This window comes from Gymnoscopelus microlampas (genome assembly GCF_963454915.1).
Source record: "Gymnoscopelus microlampas genome assembly, chromosome: 15".
Classification (NCBI taxonomy): Eukaryota; Metazoa; Chordata; class Actinopteri; order Myctophiformes; family Myctophidae; genus Gymnoscopelus; species Gymnoscopelus microlampas.
Window position 1 is genome coordinate 27,528,893 of NC_139952.1, and position 24,042 is coordinate 27,552,934.

The following is a 24,042-nucleotide window of genomic DNA, read 5'->3' on the forward strand; positions in this document are numbered from 1 at the left end:
ATCACCAGTCTTTCCACCTCGGAGGAAAGCCTGGTCTGCGTTACAAAAGACCCATATGATCCGGTCTAGGCCACGCCTACTGAAAAAAAGAATCCTTTTTCTGGATTCTGCCCATCCGGTTTTGCGGTGCCGCTTTGTTTTGGTTCCCCAATCCCTATTTAAATGGAATAGAATTTCCCCGTGGGATAATACCGACGCTAAATAGTCTCCGGATAGTGCACGCACATTTACATTTAAACAATAAGCTAAACTATGCCGCATCAAGGATTTTATTAGGACGGACCTATTTTGGGGTGAGACGTCTTTCCGGTTCTGCCCATCCGGCCACTTTTTCTTTTTTTTACTTCCGCTCCCGACCGGATCATATACCCGAAATGGAATGCTACCCAGGCTATCTCAAGTGCGTCCTCTGTCGCATGGGAGGACTAATATGCGTAATAACGTTTTCAGGAGGGCTGTAAACCATTGGGCTGATGATGTCATTTCAAAACTTAACTCACTCCCCCAAGTCAGAGGCGGCGATTTGTTCGCCTCTTATTTTCCCGTCAACTTTTCCCAAAAACGTTAATGCAGACTCACAGTACCAGGAATCCGAGGGCGTAAAAGATCGTTGCTGAACTAAAAAGACAAGACATACTGCTGGCAGAATTGAGCGGGACAGAGGGATTTTGTTTTTATTCCAGTGTGGATTTTAAGCCCCTTTTCGGTGGGGACACAACGCTGAACTTTTTTATTTTCTTTTTTTTTATTTAAACGCTACCACAATGAATCGAAGTTTTAACAGATCGCAACCTTTGCGACATGCGGAATGCAACGCAGTGGAGGTGAAAAGCAAGGTGAGGATTTTTGGGCTTATAATGTGTGGATTTGTTGAGGAAAACCCTGTCTCACATGGCCGTCCGTCCCAGTTATGGGCTGTAACACTCGTGTGGTGAAACTTACAAACTATTTGCCGAGGTTTTTCTTGCTTTCTGAACTATAAAGAGCGACCCTCGCGTTCAAGAAACACAAACGTCGATTGCAGCCGTGCGTTTGTTTCGTATGCTCGTGTATTTTTCACCCTTTGATGTTGAAATCCCGCTGTAGGACAACAATCCTGTGATTTCTTAAAAGAGTTGGAAGGAGAAGACAGACTTCTCCCCGACTCGCCACGAAGCTCTTTGGATGACAATGTCAATGTAGTGAAATAGCCTCTTTGATTTACTTTTTTCCTCCGTTAACGTGGCATTCGTCCAATAATAAACCTTGAACGTTTTTGCTACATTGTTGCAGCGTCAACGCGTGTATTTTGGCAACACTGATGCCAATTGTTTGCCGCCGCTCTCTTTCAGTTCGGTCAACCAATAATACATGAATGGCCACAAATATATCGACCCATCTAGGCTCCCATAACGCTGCCCACTAGTGGGCTTCTGTTGGATCAGAGCATCTCTCCTCCACATGGAAGCTGAGGCTTATCAATCATTTTGTTTGGCTGTTTTCACACCTGTTCACACAGTTAAATGTTCTAAGATAGATAAGACAAATAGACGGATAGATTGAGCTGATATTGATCCCGAGGGAACTTCAGGTGTCATAACAGCATCACAGTAAGCATGAAATGTAAGAGATGCAGAAATAAGTAAATAATGATTAAAAATAACTTAAATTACAAAATATTAAATAGAAGATTTAAAGTATGGCCTGGTCACGTGACGTGCACTTGCATTGACTGGGTTAGCATAAAGCATGAACTATTATAGATGTAAATATATAGGCTTGGCTATCATGTGTGTTCTACCACAAGTAATAATATGGGCATAAATGGTGGTAAAAGTATCTGATTGTGATGGCTTTGGGAGGGTGGAGATTTAGCATTAATGGAGCTGGGTATGCTGCTAAAAGATGTCCCTGTGTCAGTGTAAAAGTGTTTGTTTCCCTCTCAGTCTATGGCAGAATGAGAGGTCCTGACATGCATATGCATGCACATGCACTCTTGCATAATATGCAATCACATGCTCTATCTCTCAAACACAGTATCCCACAACTTAACACACATAAATCCAATCTCGGTTTATTTTTATTGCCCTGTCTCTCTCTACGTCTCTTTTACATACTGTCATCTAAATAAATCCATCCCTGTGGTGACGTGAAAAGACTAGTTGGGCATAAGATCATAAACCACCCTCCTACACACCTAGCCCTGTGTGCCTCATCCATCATTTTTGTGGGTATCCAATCCTCAGAATGATTTAGGTAAAAAAAAAAAGAGTTGAGTGGGTGTTTGTTGGCTACTAGGCAGGACGGGTCCTCTGGTTAAAGTTTGTTCCATGGAAATGGGGCTGTAGGTGGTTTGTTTGTTTGTAAGCCTGCCAGGCCTTGTTTGTGAATAGGTGGGAGGGACTCACAAGTTTGGTATTGCGTGGGTGGGATGGTTGATGTTGACGGTGTTGTCACATTAAAAGTTAATTGTCAGTGCTGCTGAGTCAATGTCATTCACCGTCACGTTTAGGACAGACTGATAAGATGACTCATCGAACCATTCACATCCATTTAGCCATCAAGTCATTGTCATTCAGTACTCTTGGCTTGTCCTGCAGATAAGCAGTTTCAGTATCATGTGTGTCATAGTGTCTTGATTGATGTGTTGCATCATGCCCACAATTCCCATGACCAGAGGACGTTGTGATGACTTATGGAGAAAACATCTACAGACTCCAAATGTACACTATAAATCTGAGTTGTTTTGTAAACTTACTGGATGAATAAGACAGATGCTCGATACTCTGATATTGGCTGATATTTAAACTTGTCTGGATTGTTTGCTGTGGGTGATTTGGTTGTTCCTGATGTTCCTGCCTCAGTCAGCTTGGATTTTCTCTGGGGGGAAGGTGCTCTAGTGATAAGCCTATCTGGAGGCGACACCAGAGGTGTCCATCTGGCTGTTATGGAGCCTTGGTCCGGAGCTGGTTTCCCTCACTGGCGGCAGTTATCAGTGAAAGACAGGTCAGAGGGATAGGGAGAGGGGGCGACCATCAAGCGCAAGAATTTCAGGTTCCTTCTTGACCTTCCACTCTCATTAGCATGCCTGATCTTCAAGTCTTGAGGCCAGTTTAGACCTGCTGCACTAAATACAAATGTATTTATTATTGTCCTAGGAAGAATACAGTTGTTAGTGGGACAACAGCACTGGGTGAACATTCACCAGGCAGACAGGGCAGCGGGGACAAAACAGTATTCAAGTAAAAACAGAAGTGCAGTAAGCTAGTAAGCTTTTATCTTCCACCTCTGTGTCAGAGGTGAGATGATCCAATGTTGTCTCTGGACTTGTTTGAGCCTGTTAATTTTGCTTTACTCTGATAGGACAGGAGTAGTGATGTCACCATTCATGTGATGTACTCTCAGGTTTGGATTTCAAATTTAGGCCAGTGATTAATCAACCATGTTCAGACTTGCTCAAAGCTTATCATACACTCGTTGAGAGACAGCGTAAAGTACAGTGCAATTCTGTGGTTCTAAGGTTGATGTGAATTGTCAAACTTGACTGAAATTGTATGCTCCAGTGGCTAAATGAACTGGCTGAACTCCCACTTGTATACATTATTATCGGTATGATGTTACATGTTACTTTACTAGCCACTAGTTCAATTCAGTTTTTTAACTTGCCTAAATATTCCCCTTGCCTTCTGAGAAACATGTTTGTCAACTTTTTATAAATAGCCAAATGGAGGCTTCACTGCTGCCAAAATGTGTCAAGTGACTCATTGTTTGTGCATTAGTGTATGTGTGAGGTGTATAACTGTATATGAGAGTCTGGCAAACTCCAACAACCTGCCGTCCCAACAGCCCCCTCCCAGCATGCATCTCTTCTCTTATGATCATATGTCATCTCCTAATTACAGAGCAGAGCTGACTGACTAATGTGTCCCCTTCTGTCCTAGCTGTCACCTCCATACCTCTCTTCTGTCCTCTCACCTCATCAATCGTTTTAACTTGCTTTTCTACTCCCACACTCGCTGTCTTCTGAGCTAAATTTCTCTTCTCTTCTCTGAACTGATAATTATAGTAACGCACATCACCACAGTCAACAAATTACCACTGTGATTTTGACACCAGTGCTATTGTCACTGACTGTCTGGTGTTGTGGTTTGCAGAAGCAAGCAGTTCTTTTGTTTGTCTCCATCTCATGGTGTATCTTTCTCTCTCAATCTCAATCTCTCTCTGTCTCCCCGTTGCTATCGTTTATCTATATTTTATTCCTTACTGTCCTCATGCTCACTCTTGGCTATTTCTTTAACCTGCCTATTCCCTCCTACTTTTAATGTCACATGATGACCCAGCCATGACCCTCTGCTCTTTGTGACCAGTGACCTTAGCACAAAAAAGCCGCAACAGAACTACTTAACCACATGAACATAGCAGATCTGCAAGCTCACAGCGCGGCGTGACTTGTGTTGTGACACTCTGTAAGCTTTTAGATCGCTATTTTTGACAAAGAAATAAGGGGTTAAAGTGTCATAGGACAGAGGTACAATAACCAACCTTTCTATCAGTTTTTGGTTCTGTAAAGGGATCAAATCTTTCTAGGGATTTTTTTAATTAGACAGAATATAGCGAATCTTTCCTTTTTGATATCTGTTTGAAGGCCTTACTGAGAGTGCATTATGTAGCTTTTATCACATGAGATTGTTATCACCTTGACTTGGCTGAAACTGGTTCTGCTATGCAGTCAGGTTAGTTTGTGTACTTCCTTGAGTTAGCTCATTTACTACATGGCCTCATTGGCGAAATGGAAAAAGTGTAGATGTGAGTCACATTGACAATTGATTTCAGTTTTTCAGTTGAAAATAATGTCATTTTTATTGCACAACACTTTTTCGCTTAAGCATAAATTAGGCCAGCATGCATGAAACTGAAAGACGCCATAACGTCTTGTACACAAAGAAGATGAATAGAGCTGTGACAGAGTTGCTATGCTTCCACACTATACAGTCTGTCAGCGAACTGGTTTAGATAAATTCCACAAGGTCAAGAAGACTGCCAGTTTCCTCTTCCTGTTTAGTCGCCATGACAACTGTAGTGTCCTTCTAATGTTTTCCTTTTGTCTTTCTTCTGATCCTCCTGGCTCAGTATGGTGCAGAGTTCCGGCGCTTCTCGGTGGACCGAGTCAAACCCGGAAAGTTTGAGGAGTTCTACAAGCTCATCATGCATATTCACCGCATCGCCAATATGGAGGTGCTGATCGGCTACGCTGACATCCACGGCGACCTGCTGCCAATCAACAACGATGACAACTTCTGCAAGGCGGTGTCGACGGCACACCCGCTGCTGAGGATCTTCATCCAGAGACAAGGTATTTACCTGAACACCAGGCAGACCATGGCTACCTCTGTTCTGTTGTGGGCAAAGTTCTGGAAAACTCCCTGCCCTGGCCTACACAAAATAATGATAATATTCAGGTAAAAATCTACAACGTTTCCCTTTAACCAGTCATGGTGCGTTCACACTAGCGGAAACAAAGCATCATTTTCACTGGAAGACAGCAACATGAAACTATAAAGTGACACCTGTCACTTGTCACTGTATGACAGGCGTGGTGTGCTACAACTCAGCGCTCCAGTGATGCAGTGAAAGGTCAATACATTTTTGTTTCACCATTTCCACTCTCCTTCTCCCCACAATTCCTTTTACCTTCCATAAATGGGAAGAAAAACTATGCTATTTAACTATACCCTTTTCATTACACACAATATGCAGTGTGGCTGTGGCTTAAGCAACATTTCAACGGCGACTCGGAAGCAATGTAGCTAGTGTGAAAGCAGCATTAAGAAAAACAATAGCTGATCTACATTCTACAAGTTCACAACATGTCACGCATTGTGAGCTTATATAGATCGGCTATTTTTTAAACATTTTTTTTTTAAACTTTCAATGATCTGCCCAAAATAGGGATGCCTGGGATAAAGTGGTTAATAGAATCCGCTACAAAGTGGACCAGGGTGCAACTTGAAATAATAGTCAGAGGCAGAATTCAAAGGGCACCAGGGGAGATTGGGTTCCTGAGGACAAGGAACAATGCAAACTGCACGTGCCACGTTCGTACTTTCTCTTTCACAACAAATTAACCACATAAGCCCTATTTTTAAATCGTTTTGGAAAAAACTCCTAAATGGCTGATCCACAAACTCACAATGCATTGCATCGCAACCTGCAAGCTTGTTGTGAGATTGTAGAATTGGATCTAGAGAAGAGTGCTCCTCAGAGCACAGTTCTCCGCCAGGCCGGGTTGCCTACCGCAAACTTTGGAAGGCAGTCTTACCAATTGGAAAAGTCGAGTGGGTTTTGGACAAGAGGGAAAACTGACGGCACTATTCTTCCTTGGCCTACTGGGAGTGTGCATGCGTGCAAAGCTTCCCGCCGATCGGTCCAGCGGTGCTTGTAGCATGTCGTGCAAAACGGGCCCTTCCAGCAAACTTTGAAAGCCAATCATAGTCAATCGAAATAGAATCCGAAAAATCTGACAGATACATCTTGATCACATGACTACAGAGATGAGGTGTACCAATTTGGTTACCAAAATGGAGTTAATATTGTCAGGTGGAAATGGGCATGGCCTATTTGGGGAGTTGCGTAAGGATCCAAGGAATCTAGGGGGGAAAATAATTTTCAGTTTCACAGCAATCGGACACTGCATTCATGATTTGAGGCATTTTGTTCAAAACGAGCCCCTCCTGCAGACTTTGGAAGCCAATCTTAGCCAATCAGGATGGAATGTGAAAAATCCGACAGATCCATCTTGATAACATGACTATAGAGATAATGTTGTGTACTGATTTGCGTGATATGAGTAATATCAAAATATGTGTCTAGCAAAAATCAGCCTCCTGGTGGTGCGATAACAGGGTGATGTGAAGAATTTGGAGCAGACGTTTTTACTTGGCCTTCAGGGAGTTTCATGCAGATCAGTCCAACGGTGCCGCAGATTAGTTGCCGCAGATTAGACACACGGACGGACAGGGGCGAAAACATAGCCTGTAGCATGTTGCGCATGTCGGCCTGGCGGAGCAAAAACATTTTTTATTCTTCTGTCACCTGTATTGACATGCCCGAAATGGGGACACTAGAGTTAAAGTGGTTAATTGTACCAGCTTTCTGCTTGGTTTTTCATAGTTAACTTACTACTAAACCACACTGTGGAAAATGGAATTGAACTCCCACGGATTTAAGCACGAGCCACTCATGTTGACTTAAATGTTGACTTGATGTTTAATATTGCAATTCTCAGTTTGTACTGATATAATGCTTTATAGTAGAAGAAACACACTTTTCATTTTGTTGTTATCTTGTACAACCTGTACATTGATAGTTGTATTTACTATTTACAGTTCATGTTTTCAGTTCAGGGGCCTCATGTAGCCGTGTAACGAGTTATTGTACCATTGCTAATCAAAACCACTTTTCCACACAATATCTTCTCACCCAGTTATGTTTGTCCTTGCACACCAAGAACTCTGGTGCTTTCTGTTTATGTCATGCATGAGTTGTGTGTGTGCATGTGCGTGTGTGCAGTCTGTGCACACACGCATTTCCTGTCGTCTTATTGGCTAGATCTGTGTCTGTCTGGACAGTTTAAGGCTTGTCTTATCCAAAGGAAGGGCTTGCAGGCAGACGAACACACACACACACACACACACACACACACACACACACACACACACACACACACACACACACACACACACACACACACACACACACACACACACACACACACACACACACACACACACACACACACGCACACACACACACACACACACACACACACACACACACACACACACGCGCACGCAGGCACACACACACACAGGCCAGTGCAGTGGCAGCCCCATAGAAATCAGGTCATTGAGCAAAGCCAGTATCCCGGCATACCAGACATTACTGAGAGACAAAGGATCTGCATGAAAAGAGAGGCTCCTTGCTGAGCTGTGTGTGCGTGTGGGAGCGTGTGCACACGTACTTGTTCGCTTGTTCCAATAGAACACCACAGAACACTGAATGGGAACCAGTTGTATTCCCTCTCTCCATCTCTCTCTCATTGATCCCAGATCTGTAGTGGGTCTTGACTGCCTGCCAACTACCTAGCTAGCTAGCATACAAATTAATCTATCACCGCTCACATCTATTCATCATCCAATCCTTTTTGGAATGTCCCTGGCTTGGTTTAGTTTTGGGCACGTACACTTGAGGGTTTTGTCTTAATTGTAGTCCAGTGGTTGAGCTACAAAAGGAGGGCACAATGTGTTGAATTATCTTGTAGCAGACTGGAGATAGAAAAAGGGTTTGGCTATTCACAAGGCAAGGCCCAGCCACAATCCCCTTAGATTTGGTCTGATACAGTGTCTTAAGAGGCTCCATTACTGAATACTCTGATTGTATGTTGGGCAGGTCCATCTGCCAAAGTTGAACAATGTGCATCTGAAATGTTTAATACTGACTGAGATATACTACACTGTAAAAAATTGGTCCAATTGTTACAAATAGATAAATTAACACTATGTAGCAATTTTCAGTAATTTAACATTTGTTGCCACTAGAAAAACATATTTTATTTTTACATTAGTGAGTTGTATATCTATTACATAATTGATATAACAAGCCACCCTATACTGTGGATGTCCAGCTCACTCATCAGTCACAGTTGTTTATAATTGCGACCGTAGGTCGCACTTACTACAGAAAGCTGCTCCAGGTGTCCGTCCGTCACGTCACTCCGTCACACACGTCACACTTTTGCCCTGCTCATATCTCCGCACCCATTGCCCCGATCCATGCCACATTTTGCACACACACTCCTTACCTGCCAAACTACACCCTCCAAGGACCCCCGGAGCTCCAGGGACCCCCAGCTGCCTCGGGGACCCCCAAGTGTAAAAAATGAGCACATGTGGACAAATTACCAACTGACCACCCCAACGGGGCTGCTCACGGGGCATTCCCGGGGACCACCCACTCCTGGTGCTCCAGAACGGATGCAAAAGTGGTGGCGCCCCCAGTGGAGGACCCCCTGCCACTGCAGCTCACATAAAATGCCGTAACTCGGGCTAGGAGCGTCCGGGAGAGCCGCGGCCGGTACCTATTCGTCCGCCAAGGCAACGCGGACACCCCACCCCTAATTTCTCACATGGCCCTCTTCTAGCGCCACCTTCAGGCCGCTTTTCACAACACATTTTTGCCCACTACTCCTACAGTTTTGCCCCTAAAAACACGCAAATTGCTACACACTACACAGTATGTCTACACTCATGTCATCAACATGCCTGCCACCACATTTCTTAGACCACCAAACAAAACTATACATTGCCCACACAACTAGGAACCAATCGCCGTTACAGCCCTCTTCTGTATACATGTGACCTACGGTCGCTTATCTCCCGATTAGGGAGTCTTACTGGTAATTATATAATACACCTTTCCAGCCAACAGTTCAAAGCTCGTCATATCCACAAACAGACATCAGACTAACCACAGAAGAAATACAAAAAAACAATTACATTAAAAATAGATAAATAAATGAACTTGAGGAACATTCTATACCCGATTCTCTGCCTAGCTTCACACTATGTACATAATAAATACAGTACATGCATAATACATAGCTGGGGTCCTGATGGATCCAACTATTATTGTCTTCTCTGTCATTCTTGATTGTATATTGTCTTAAAGATGCCTATGATCCTTAACAAATACAAAAACAGATTTGGATAAGTATATTTTGTCACCTAATGGACTGGCCCCACTTGTGGGACAGAGCTATGGTTGGCCGTGAGAAGGCCCATTGCTCCTGCAGTTGCTGTGGTTGTGGCGTAAACAGAGTGCTGACATGGTGATGTGTGCTGTTGTGACTCTGGACTTGGCTCAAAACACAATAAAGCCTCAGTGGCTTCTATTGTTGGTGAGTAGACAATGAGGTGTGTGTGTGTGTGTGTGTGTGTGTGTGTGTGTGTGTGTGTGTGTGTGTGTGTGTACTTGTACGTATTATTATACTTGTGAGGGCCAAATGTCACTGTAAGTATACACAGGAATTTGAGAAATTGACATTGTGAGGACACATTTCCTGGTCCTCTCTAGAAATTGTTTTGTTTTATGGTTAAAAAAAGATGGGGGCAAAAACCCCATTGAAAGCATCTGTGCCATTTTAGATGTTTAGCATTGGATATTAAAAAATAGATATACAAGCTCACAGCACGGTACATCGCCTTTTTTTCCATTTTTCAAAAATCTTGAAAGTGTGAGAAGAACTATTGATTTAGAAGGTATGTGTAGAATCGGCCTCAGGTCTTAATGGGTTAAAGTTAGGCTTACTAGGAAAAGATATGTTTGGGGTTAGGATTAGGCATTTAGAGGTTAGGGGTTAGAGTTAGGCCAATTTGTACTTGAGTCTCACACTGAAAATAGCAGATCTACAAGCTCACAACTCATCGCAAACGAAAAGTTAGGGTTTTGGACATAGGCTACAAGGTTTCCACCCCAGTATGTGTGTGCTTGTGTGAACAGACATATCCTAACTGTCCGTTATGGTTGCATCTTCTTCTGAACCAATGAATCATCTTGAAATTGCCTAATAGTTTTCCCCACCAGTCAGAAACATAATGTTTCATTTTATAATATGGAATCGTTTCACTACTGTTCTTGTGTGTCCTTTTCAAGTGGTGTGTGTGTGTGTGTGTGTGTGTGTGTGTGTGTGTGTTTGTGTGAAGCTGTGCCAGGCAGTACCAGTCTACCAACACAGGTCATGGGTGACTGAGCGTGCACTTGGTGTCACCCTGTAGCTACTCATCTCTTTCCCGTCTGCGGACCACCCGAGACTGAGTGGGCTACACACACACACACACACACACACACACACACACATACACACACACACACACACACACACACACACACACACACACACACACACACACACACACACACACACACACACACACACACACACACACACACACACACACACACACACACAAAGACACTGTGACTCACCCTTTGTCACAGTGGGAGCATTGTAACTAGCTTAACACAGGCAGATTCAACCTGTGTTTGGCCCTCACACATACATGCACAGATGTGTGTACACACACACACACACACACACACACACACACACACACACACACACACACACACACACACACACACACACACACACACACACACACACACACACACACACACACACACACACACACTTGGCTTCTGCAAAAATCCAAATGCAAAAAAAGTTTTTTTAACATACATACTTGGAAGTATGTATGTTACTGTCCTATGGGTGACAAAACCTAACTCTGTAAATCATTTGACAGGTCGTCTGGTGAGTGCATTCCACTCTCTAACCAGCTCGTCAAACCTGAAAAAAAATACGGGACAGGAGACTCAAGTGGTTGTGTAAGCATACGTTTACACGCTCGGGGTTAAGCTTAAAGCTGCGATTTGCGAGTCATGTCCTATCTGGGATTCAAACCTGTGTTTCCTGCATGGGAGACCAAACCTCTACTGCTCTTTCAAGAGGGAAACCTCAGTTGGCCAGGGGAGATGTTCTTATAAGCTTCAGGCAGTACTAGTTGTCAACCAGTATGGTACCGGTGTCCTATCTGACACTAAGGTCTAAATTTCTCAATGGAAGAGTAGGGAGACCACCTCCAAATATCTGCTAGTTAACATACACTACCAATTCCTTAAAATACGTTCGACTGCATCTTTAATTTATGTACTAATTGCGCAAGGGTGTCACTTGTGAAAAAGAACAGATCTACAAGCTAACAATGCATCGCATCGGATCAATCTTTTATTTTTGGCAAGCAACGTCGTCATATTATGGAGGATAAATCACTCGTACAGAACGCATGAACCTGGAAACACCCCACCCCCCATGGAGAGCGGACATCCCCATGTTTCATTTGAACTCTGTAACTGTGTGTGTGTGTGTGTGTACCTGACTCCCTCAGGGCTTAGACTACCATTGTTATTGAGATCAGTTGGCCACGTGCAGCACCAGTGTGGCTGTACCGCTATGATCCTGCCACTGTTCCCTATTGTTCCCTATATAGGATATGATGACAGCATGTTGAGAAATGTTTACTAAACGAATGGAGCTCCCACACCAATCAAATCACCTATGCTTTTATAATTACATAGTGATATCATCACTATCAAGATTATGTTGGGAAACGTATTTTATAGTGAAAGGATGGGCGTTTCATAAATCATTTCTTTTTGTTTTTCTTCAAGATGTTTGAGGTGTATGTTCCACACCAATTCACTCCGCTTTCACACTGAAACGATTAACAAAGGACCCAGATTAAATGTGAAGAGACCTTGACTTTGTATAAATGTAAACGTGATCAGCGAACGAATCACTGTTTTGGACATCGAGGAACTTGTAGGAGTCAGATGTCAATCAATGACGGACATGCAAACATTGGTGTGCTGAATTTGCATTTGTCTGTCTGGACTTAATTTGTGTCTGTGTGTGTGTGTGTGTGTGTGTGAGTGTGTGTGTGTGTGAACCTCTGCCTAGCTGTGTGTGTTTTGATTGTAGTAGTTCAGTCATGTGCACTGGGCTGGTCATTCACATTAGATCAGGGTCAGGGAAGCTCTCACAATTCACATTGTGGTCCTGCTTAAGCTCAAGTTATACGACAAGTTGTTAGCTTGAAGACCAGTTCTTCTTGACCATCAACACCGTCTTGTGATGGATTTTAAATTAAGCTTTACAAAGGATATGTGTGACTGGACAGAGGAAGCAAAACGCAAGCAAAATCTGGTTTGGTTAGTTTTAGTTCACCCTTCAGCTCATCCCTATTTAGAAATCATACAAAAGTAAATGTCACCTACTATTTGACGTATAATGCAAAGAAGCTATGTTTCCAGGATACAGCACTCTGACGTCTGATATCTAAGTACTGCGTATTCATTATCTGTTTATATAGGGAAAGATTATCACAAGCATTAACTGTCCAACTGTTCAACGTTTTTCCTTCTATGCAAAATCATTCAAAATAGGCTGTGGAGAGCCTCAACGCGAAAGCTGCCTACAGTTTAGTTTTTAACCACTTGAACCCTATATTGACCGGAGTCCTCCAGGGATCTATACTAGACCCCCTCCTTTTTTCCCGCTACCCTAAATATCTTCGCCAAAAATAGCTGATCTATAAGCTCACAACGCATGCCATTCAGTTTGCCAGTTTTAACCTTGCCTTTGATAGACAAAACATCATCTTCAACGTGTTACTGCTTCTGAAAGCAAAATGTTAAGAGCAGCTTGTTTTGCACCACTGAGCTGAAGGTAGACTAAACTCCTAATAAAAAGATAGCGACACTTTTTTTGCAAAAGCCTGCAGGTTTAAGTTAATCCAGCGGATGAGGTAGACCAAGGTCATCATGTCTGCCGACTGCATGAGTACACAAAGCCCTGGTAACTTAACTGCTGCCCACACCTGTGAAAACCAGGGAACCAGATAACAACACTATCCAAACCAAAAGAGGGTTATAGTGAAACACACAAAGTTTAATTATGAAACGGCAATTGAACCGGTTTAAGCTGACTTAAAAGCACACACATTAAACCAATGCAGATATTTGTTTAAAACCTGAAAGGACTTGATTTAGTTTTTAGTTGCAAGTATTAGAATGAGACACACCTTTGCATGCTACACTTTGTATGCTAGGCTCGCTTGCAGAGCTATGCTGAAATCTTAAAAGCTATTAAGGAACAAATTTGGCATGCTCTGAAAACGGAGGTGTCATTTCTCACTTAAACTCCTTAAATTCCAAGGTAGATTAGCACTCAGGAATACTGCCTGAAAAGAGTGAGGAGAAAATAGTGTACCTGGTCTGGTAAACTGTTTGGCTATAACTATTGGCATAACTGTTGGTTTCTCCCTGCATACAAATCAGTGCATATTCTTTCTTTGCTTTCCTTTGTTTCTGTATGATTGTTTGATGTCTAAAAACTATTAAAATGAAAAAGAAAATAAAAAGAATCAGTGGGACAAAAATGTTAAGATTTGGTATATGCATCAGTACGATGCCTTTCCAGTCTCTTAATATCAGCACAGGTGCATAGCCAGTGGTTATGTTCTATGGGTGATTTGAGGTTGCATAAAATGCTTGACCCTGATATAACCTTATTGGCAATGAAATCACAATGGAGCTCTGATTGCCCATCAGGCATCTGGTCAACGGTCTCTTCTGATTGCTCCTTTGAGTATTTCTGGGTCCTTTGTGGGGGAAAAAAGCCGATATACAAGGTCAAAATGTGTCGCATCGTGATGCGTTGTGCATTTTCATGATGCATATTCACTATTTGTCTTACATAGATTGTAGGGTTTAAATGGTTAATGGCGGAAACTAATATTGAAATGCTTTGAGAGATGATTACCTGAGACAAACAAAAAATCTTGTTCTTGTTTGTTGTGTACATGCACATCTGTGCAGCTATTATACAGACTACACTTAAGACTTCTTTATTTCATTGTTAGTGTGCTCGGGAATCTAGCGGCACATCTGTCTTGGTTCACACAACAGCCGAAGGGCTTCACAGAACACGTGTACGTGTGTGTCTGCGTGTGTGCACTGGTATTCCTGCCGCTCGTCTTTTTACTTTTCATTAGATGGGGAATGAATTTGTGACTCTGCGACAGCTGTGACTCTGTTTAGATTCAGATGTGAAGCAGTTTACAAAGCTTTGCCCCCAAAGCATTTCATCAGAGAGAGAGAGCGAGAGAGAGAGAGAGAAAAGGAGAGTGACGGAGAGCAGTAATCAGCTCTTGCTTTATATTCCAGTCCAAAGCACGGAAATCTGAATTAGTCCCCTGATACTAGGCACAGATTAGATTAGATCTCTTGATTAGTATAGCTAATGTAATATTAGTACAAGCTTTGTTTTTTGTTTGTTCATTTTTTATTTTATTTGCTTCGTTGCCTTTTGGAAGCCTTTTCAGAGGATTATACAATTCTCGTGCCGGTCAGCCAATCAAATGGCGTGGTAGAAAAAAGAGGCCACCCTTACCTCATATACTGTCCGACGTGGGTCTATTTTGGGCATTATAAACGTGCGGTAGACTTGTCCCATTGTGCGGTTTATGGCTGCGATCCGCTTTCAGATCATCAGAGGGCCTTTGAGAATCAATGCAGCCTTTTATGTGAGAGCTTCCAGGACTTTACCTTTACAGTCTTTGTTCTGGGTATCAGAGAGGGCCCTCAGGCTGTGCAGTGAAGGAGCTGGTTGTTTGAGAGGGGTGGCTGGTTATGATACAACATGCCCGCACACTGCCTGCTGCTGCTGCTGCAGGGAGATGACGACCAGCTGTCCGCTACACTGCACTTTTTATGTCACTGCATATTTCAGCAAACGTAAATTGTTTTGTATGAAAATGAGTATCAAAATAAATTGTTAATTCTATGCTAATGTGCAAAGAATGAAACCCTCAGCTTTGTAGAAAGTCTTTTTCCTTAACTTTTTATAGAGGAGCTGCTACTGTACTTGATCCTGCAGACATCCAGGAATTGAATTGAGCTAGGCTCACCATTCAACATAACCTTCAAACTGCACACAGCAGAGACATAAAAAAAGACATCTGTGATGGATGGATGCCCTTTTTATGTCCATCGGACTGTCTGGGTAGGTAGGAAAAACAATACGATTCCCCACAAAATGAATTATCCCTTCAAAAGGACGGCTGGGTAATATTCAACTCTCGAATGTCGTGTTTGATGTTTTCAAAGCCTCAACAAGCTTTTAGTTAAAAGGTCCCATTGTCTTTAATATGTTTAATATTTTTGTTCCTTTTATTGACAGAAATTACTTTACAGTAAAAATAAATAAATAACATAAATATGGAAATTGGTGGGGACACTAAAGTCCTGATGGTTAATTCAACTTTAATCTAACTTTAAGAGTGTAAAAATGTACCCTTAAAGGGGTAGTTTACCCAAAGAATTACTTGTTTTCCATCAATTACACACCCCATGAAGCCTTGAATACATGGAGATTTTGTAGTTTTTGTCGCATTCCTGATCCTGAGCCAATAATCTGATGACCGGCGGAGACTCAAAGGAGACTCTCACTCTTTGAGTCTCCTACCAGAGACAAAAACAAAATAATCCATATGTATTCAAAGCTTCATGGGGTGTGTAATTGATAGAAAACTAGAAAAAGTGCTCCTCGGAGCACAGGTCTCCACCAGGTCAGGTACGTTATTGTGGCCTCCGTGTGGTGCTATAATAGGCCAATGTGAAAAGGGTGCCATTTGTTCAAGGGCTTTTCACTGCAATCGGACACTGCATTCATGATTTGAGGCATTTTGTTCCAAAAATGTGTTTAGCAAAATTAGACCTGCTGCTGGCGCTATAACAGGCCAATGTGAAAAGGGTGGCATTTCTTCCTCGGCCTAATAGAAATGTGCGTGTGAAATTTCACGGAAATCGTAAGCTGCGTTCATGATTTGAGGCATTTTGTTCAAAACGGACCAATCCTACAAACTTTGGAAGCCAATCTTAGGCAATCAGGATGGAATATGGGAAATCGGATAAATCCGTGTTGATCACATGACTATAGAGATACTGTGTACCGATTGTGTGTGTGATGTTTGGACAAAATCTGTAGGAGTAGTATCAATGAATGTGTTTTGCACCTACCGGCCTCCTGGTGGCGCTATAACAGGCCAATCTGAAAGATTTGGGCCAGAGGTTCTGAATTGGCATCCAGGGAGTGTGCGTGCACAGTTTCGCAGCGGCCGGGCCAACGGTGCCAGAGATTAGCTGCTAACGGACGGACGGACAGACGGACGGACGGACAGGGGGTAAAACGTCAATTCTTACACACTTGGTCTTACACTCTACTACGGTGTACTTGTGAGAGAGACTGCTGTCAAATGTGCAACGTGTCCATGCGATCAACTTGTGTTGTGTGTATTGCAAATGGCTCTGTTGGTTAGCTTAGCTTCACACCAATTCAGTTCTTTTCACAATAGAGGCTGTGCATGGGTTGACTGTAGACAAGGAGAGCAAACCCCAGCACACAGTGAGGAGAACAAAGCAAGGAGGCCTGGTCAGGTTTGAGTCCACCTCCGTTATGTGGTCTGGCTGTCTTCTCTGTAGCAGTCTGAGTCAGCACAAGTCCACCTTGGAATATTCCAAGGAAAGAGAAGACTTGTGCAGGCACACAATACAATCATGAGTGTTAACCACTTGAACCGTAGAATCCGTATACTGGGGATAACAAAAATAGACGATCGTTGAGCTTGTAGATCGTTATTTTCGGTGAAGAGATTGGGTTTAGAGGTAAATACTATTGGACCTAGTCTAGAGCCCTGGGGGACCCTGGTCAACTCTAAGTGTTTAAACTTGGCATCCCTAGTTTGGGCATATTGTCAAAAAGTGAAGAATCGCATTATGATGGGTTGTGAGCTGGGTTGATCACGATCAGCAATTCTTGCTATTAGTTGTTTTTAGGGCTTTACTGTGTGTAAAACATTTAAAAAAAAAAAGACTATGGTTCTCAAACCTTTTCATGTCATGGACCCCCAAATTGATATGAATTTGGCTGCAAACCCCCATCTGAAAGCTAGCTGCGTCTGTCCGTCCATCCGTCCGTGGCCCTCAGCTTGTCTACACAATTAAACGGTTGAATAGTTTTTTCTAATGATTTGTGTTTGAGTGTGTGTCCTTGCACCCTACTGGGAAAAAGATTCTGCACTGTAAAACATTAAGGTGGTGTGTGTGGGCTTCTGAAGGATAAAAAGAACCCTGTGTGTGTGGCCTTCTCTCCCTGTGAACCCTGGCACAATGAAGCAGGATAGAGGAACAGTATCCATGTCTGATGGAAGCTGTCTTCCTTTGTGCATGTGAATGCAAAACCATTAAAACCAGTTTGGATGGGGCTGTAAATCATGACAGGATCCCAGGGGGCCCCAATCTACACTGTAAAATCCTCAGTGAGTGTACAAATGGTTCCATTTGTACACGCTCCTAGTTACAGACCCATAAGGTTTGATTTGGTTACCCTCTATCTATCAACTATCAATCATTTAGCTGAAGACCCGCTGGAACCCCCTCAAGGACCCCTGGGGGTCTCCAGACCCCACATTGAGAACCAGTGCACCAATATACGAAGAGACTTGGTCAAGCATACACATACTGTACACACAAACACACGCACACATACAACACATCCGGCCTGTGGCAATTAATATACTTATAGCTGTAATTGTTTGTGATGCAAGTCAAGTTTACAAGCAGAGCTCTGTTGAAAACCCCTTTTGTGTAGCTTTTAGCTCTCCTTGACAAATAAACACTTCCTGGGGAACGAAAAACATCCCACATCGGGAGTTTTATTTGGGTTAGATGAGGTTCACACTAAGAGGATGCATGCATTTCACATTTCCTTTTTCCCTACCGTGTGCGCACGTGAACACACTGGCACAAACACTTCCCGTTCTCTTAAACCGTCCTCCATGGCTGTCTCTCTGGTCTGCAAATACCAGTCTGCCTTTCTCACTCAATGTGAGCATGATCTACAAGCTCACAACGCAGCACAATGCAGCGCAGTGCGGCGCATTGTGAGCTTGTATATTGCTATTTTCACTATACTTAAAAATATATATTGAAAGTATAGTATCGTAATCGAGGCAAAAGTTGGACAAAATCGTCTTGATTTGAAGTCTCCCCCCTACACACACACACACACACACACACACACACACACACACACACACACACACACACACACACACACACACACACACACACACACACACACACACACACACACACACTTTCAGCCATTTTCTGAAATGTTCAACTTAAATTATACTCCATCGCACAAGGGTGTCGCTTGTCAAAAAGAGTCTACAAGGATCAAGTTAACAACTTGTAGATCATTTTTTAGTAAGCAACACCATTGTACTACGGAGTATAAATGGGGCTTTATGTTTATACTCAAGCCGGGGGAAGGCCCTTAGTTTTAATTAAAACTTGTACGGTCTGTTTTTCTTGGTGTATTTTATATTGGTGTTTGTGCTTGTAGGTCACCACCTCATTTTAGTTTACGACCCCACTTTGAACCGTCTCTCTGATCCCCTTCACAATGGATTCTCCAGACATAGTGGGGAGGAATTGAGCTTTTTAACCTGGGACACTCCAACCACATGCTGCTGACCTGTTTGTCACTTTACATCTGTTTCTCCTGGTTGCAGTCAGTGGCACACATACTGTACTGTAGAGGGAGATGTATCTGCCATGTTTTTACTACTTTACTGCCCTTCTTGGCAGCAAAGGTGCTGCTATGTTACTGTTTTGCTGTGTAGCGGGACAGTAATTATAGGGATATTTCACTTTTGTGAGCACCTTGTACAGTTTTTAAGTTGCTTGATTCAGTATTAAGATCTTTTATATTAATTTTATCAGACATGCCCCCTTCCTATACAAACCCATTGTAACTTCAAACTCCATTTTAACCATGATAGATTCATCGAAAACACCCGTCCTTGGTTCTGGTGACTCATACTGCCCTCCTAATACGTGAGGGGCCATGTTTTTTCAATTCTTTTTTTCATTAATTTAGTTTTTTCTTCATTGTATTGATTTTTTTCCCCGAAAAAAATATAGTAATTGCAACCCAGGCACGACATAACGCTTACCGATTACAGCTTTAAAGTGAATAACTTGTTTGATATGTGGCAATTTCATTTCAAAGTGTATTTACAAGAAAATGGTGAATCAAAATTGTTTATACGGATCAAAATGCAGCGATTGAACTGAAATCAACCCCACCCGCACATGTAGATAAACATAGATATAGCCTAAGAACAGTATAGCCAATTCTCCAGGGACAAACAAACAACTTCCTAAGCCGCTATCGTCATGGTCACTAATCTGTGCCAAACGCTCAAACTGAGAAAACAAGCCTTTAATATTTCCTTCACTTACGCTCATTTCTTCCCCTTGGTTTACGGCTTGGAACTGAGACAAAGCCTAAAATGTGCATGTCTGTCCCACTGTCTTTACTCCTTTTTGAGTCTGTGGTGTGTTAGTGTGTCTTCAGAATCAGGAAGTCCTTCTTTGAGCAGTAATTGTTCGTATCCCCAGTCTGAGTTTTGTGGCCGCTGGTCCCAGACCAGTCCGTGTGGTTTCCAGTCAGACTGACACGTCCTTGGCTCTGGACGATGCTCCTGCAACCATCACATTTGGGGTCATAGAAATCACACACAACCTGCAAGGCAGCAGAGTTTTCTACTTGGTAACCTTACACCCCTGACTCCACCCAAAACAAATATCTTAACTAAAAAATGTAATCGTGTGGATATCGGGATCCACATGGGAACGGCGTGGCTCCAATGTGGATCTCAGACTTAATAAGGCGAGCCTGTGACATCAGTCATCTATGACAGACATACTGACACACTCTTACACTCAGCTAGACTCCTTCAGAGAACCACACTGTAATAAAATGGGTTCTTTAATTCAAAAGAATAAGATCAGAATCCTGTTTTTGGAACAAATAGGATCGTAATTGGATAGTCTATGGTTAGGTAGAGGGACTCATGATGGCAGATGCCCTACAGAATTATCACAACACTATGGGGTTGAGGGGAAACATTATAGATTTCTAGGTTAAAAGGTTGTCATTTAACCAGGGGTTACATGACCAGGGGTGGCAATGTCACACACGTATATTCACCTCAATGAGGCAATTCTACCTTATTTTGAGGAATCCCTGCTATAGCATTTCAGTGGCTTCCTTCCAGTAACTAGTAACATACAGAGGATGGTTGTGGATGAAAGTATGGTAGGAAAATTCCCAGGCCAAGTTTAGAACCAGGCAAATGAGCAAAGTGGAGAAGCAGGGTTGAAGGTTTGGGGTAAGAGAGCGAGGAAATGGGATGCTGGGTGAGTGTTAGTGGCTTTCTGAGGGAGGAGTCACTGGTTTGCTTAGAGACGGCCTGCCGCAAGAACGCTTGCTCCGGTTCCTCCCTAATTACAGTTCTACTGGAGACAAGGCCAGACATGCGCTGTGTGTGTGTGTGTGTGTGTGTGTGTGTGTGTGTGTGTGTGTGTGTGTGTGTGTGTGTGTGTGTGTGTGTGTGTGTGTGTGTGTGTGTGTGTGTGTGTGTGTGTGTGTGTGTGTGTGTGTGTGTGTGTGTGTGTGTGTGTGTGTGTGTGTGTGTGTTTTGTTTTACACTTGTATGACTATACTTGTGAGGGCCAAATGTCTCCACAAGTATAGTAGAATTTCATAAATAGACTTTGTGAGGACAATTTTCCTGTTCCTCACAAGAGAAATGGTTGTTTAATGGTTAAAGATTTTCAGAGTTTAGGCTCACAATTAGTGAAATATTCAGGTTGGGGTTAGGAAGGATTAGGCATTTAGAGGTTAGTTTTACGGATTGGAGTTGTGCCTGAATTATACTTAGTTGTGAACTTGTAGATCAGCTTTAGGGTTAAAACTTAAAATGCTAAAATTTCTAAAAATGGTATTGATAAAATCACTGTCCAAAAATGTTCATGTCCTCACAAGTTGTGTGTGTGTGTGTGTGTGTGTGTGTGTGTGTGTGTGTGTGTGTGTGTGTGTGTGTGTGTGTGTGTGTGTATATTGTGAGAGTATGTGCTTTATTACAAGCAAATGTATTGAACACAAGTGCAAGCATGTGTGAAGGATTTACTACTCTGAGGGAAATCAAGGTTACCTAACCTGATCAAACATACGGTACTTTACCTTACCTTACCTTATTAGCGGCTATGGTATAGAGGGAAAAAGGACTTAAGACCCCTGGTCTAAAGTAAAAAAAATGTATACAGTTTAATTTGTGAATTCAGTATGAATGTAAAGGCTGTGACATAATTATACATATAAAATCAAGAGCTAGAATTCTCCTCAATCTGATTTCACTTGTGTCTCACAAATTGCCCAAGGTCTATTTTGGGGCTTTCTGGTCCCTCCGTCTGTCTTTTTTTTTACATTACTCCAGAGTAAGAACAACCAGTGAAAGAACCAGTGAAAGTGCAAAACATAATATACGGGTGAGCCAATGTTTTGGAATCTCAGTGTTTGTACCGTTTTGATATGTATATGGACCTGCAAGTACTTTTTTTTTTTTTACAGATTATTTCCAAATCAGTTCATTGGAATGTTCACAAGCCTCATCTCCCAAACAGCAGGACCCTATTTACTTCATTCTCTGGCCTCAATTAGAGCCAACATGCAGCTTGCTGGCATATGTGAGTTGAACCTGGATGCCTGTATGCTTGCTAGCTAGCTAGGAGGCTAACGGAGGGTTATTTTCAGAGTCCATAATTACAAAGGAGGGACTGACATTGCTTCTCGTCAGCTCAGCCCGCAGCAATTGCACACACCACTGGCAAAGCTTACTGGAGAGACACCCGTTAACTATAGCTTGTAGGCTACAAATGTGAATGCTAATGTGTGCAAAGTGGTCAATGCCAGTGCTTCCCAAACTGTGTGCCATGAGACAAGTCCAGGTGTGCCTTGGGATTTTGTAACAACCACACATTATAGCAAAATACAACTATACTATAAAAATATGTTAGGTTAGGGGTTAGGGGTTAATGACTGTGTCTTGCTCATGGACACCTCCAACACATCGTTGGGGCCGGGAATCAAACCTGGGACCTTTTGCTTCCCAGGTGGGCTCTCTGGCCATTCAGGAAGCTGGCTTACTCAATATAACAACATGGGAAATGGCAAAAAGAAAGAAAGAAAATAGCAAGGAATAATCAAGAATCATGGAGTAGCAGTAGTATCAAAAACAGCGTGTCTGTTGTTTCTAGCTCTTAAGGTGCTGTGTAGACGGTTCTTACTCCTAAGTTACAAACATCTATAAACATTACTGGCTTCGATTGGAATAAAATAAGTCTTTTGAGCAGATTGCAGTATACTACTAACACACATGCACACATGCATGCACCCCACCCATCACCTGAGACCAGTTAAACGTTCACATGACGTGGTTCGCCTACCGTGCACATGAAGGCATCAATGTGCTTGCCAAAAAAAAAAGTTTGTTTTCCTGATTTGACGGCCGCGGTCAGGAGTTCACGATCTCCGTGGTCAAAATTATTTGGAAGCAAATTAACAGCATGAAAGCAAGTGCAAATGTGTGCGTGCGCACGCTTAACCATTTGAGACTGTGTGTGTGTGTGTGTGTGTGTGTGTGTGTGTGTGTGTCTTGAAGATGGAATGTCATGATTATCTCTAGTTTGGATAGTATAGATTCTGACTACCTCCACTATATATACACACATGCATGTTAACACAAAAGGTGTGCTCACACAAATACCCACAATGCAATGGTTACACTGAGGAAACGAGACTATGCCGTAAGTGAATGTACAGTAGCAATGTTGTTGTTCTTTTCCTAAAAATTGCCAGATTCAGCATAGCATCTCAAAATAGCCAAATTCAGCGTAGATTCTCAAAATAGCCACATTTGTGTGTAGCTTACAGGGGAGTTGACTAGTATCTCAGTGTAAACAACACTGAGAAAACAAAGTATCCCCTTGTGGGGGCGAGCGGCACCGGCCCAATCCGGAACCATTTAGCTATTTCCTTTCTTTTTCAGGAGCCAAGGGGTTCTGTGGTTGTTTTTTATCTTCTTGATTTTGCCTTATCCCAGCCATCATGAAACAATTAATTTGACAGTTTGACAGTGTTTTGTATTATCTAATGGTGGTTGTAAAAATTTTGCTCTGGGTTATAGCCTAAAAAAAATAGCATGACATTATTTCAGACTTGCTTTCCCCGCCCAACTCAAACCAAACTCAAACCAAATCTCCCTTTCCGCTTCAAAGTCTTAGCTTAATGTTTTTATCCTTTTAACTTTTCTCTCCTAATAAAGTTGTTTATGTTGATTTGTTTTGTAAAGCGACTTTGGGTACTGAGAAAAGTCTGATGTAGTATTATTATTATTATAGGCTTGGTTAACAGAAGGACTAAGTTGTAGGAGTAAAGAGTAAATGAGAATGGTGGGGGTTGGTAGAGTGTGT

At 42.5% G+C, this 24,042-nt stretch overlaps 1 protein-coding gene across 1 annotated transcript in view; it reads left to right on the forward strand.

Annotated features, from left to right (window-relative positions):
* Window positions 1–539: 539 nt before the first annotated feature.
* The window catches only part of pard6gb (par-6 family cell polarity regulator gamma b), a 42,705-nt gene continuing 19,202 nt past the window's right edge, over window positions 540–24,042 (forward strand). Inside the window, exons 1-2 of the mRNA XM_084080228.1 lie at window positions 540–836; window positions 5,110–5,332. Coding sequence (XP_083936354.1) covers window positions 765–836; window positions 5,110–5,332 — 295 coding nt within the window. The 5' untranslated portion in view covers window positions 540–764. The remainder of the gene's footprint in view (window positions 837–5,109; window positions 5,333–24,042) is intronic.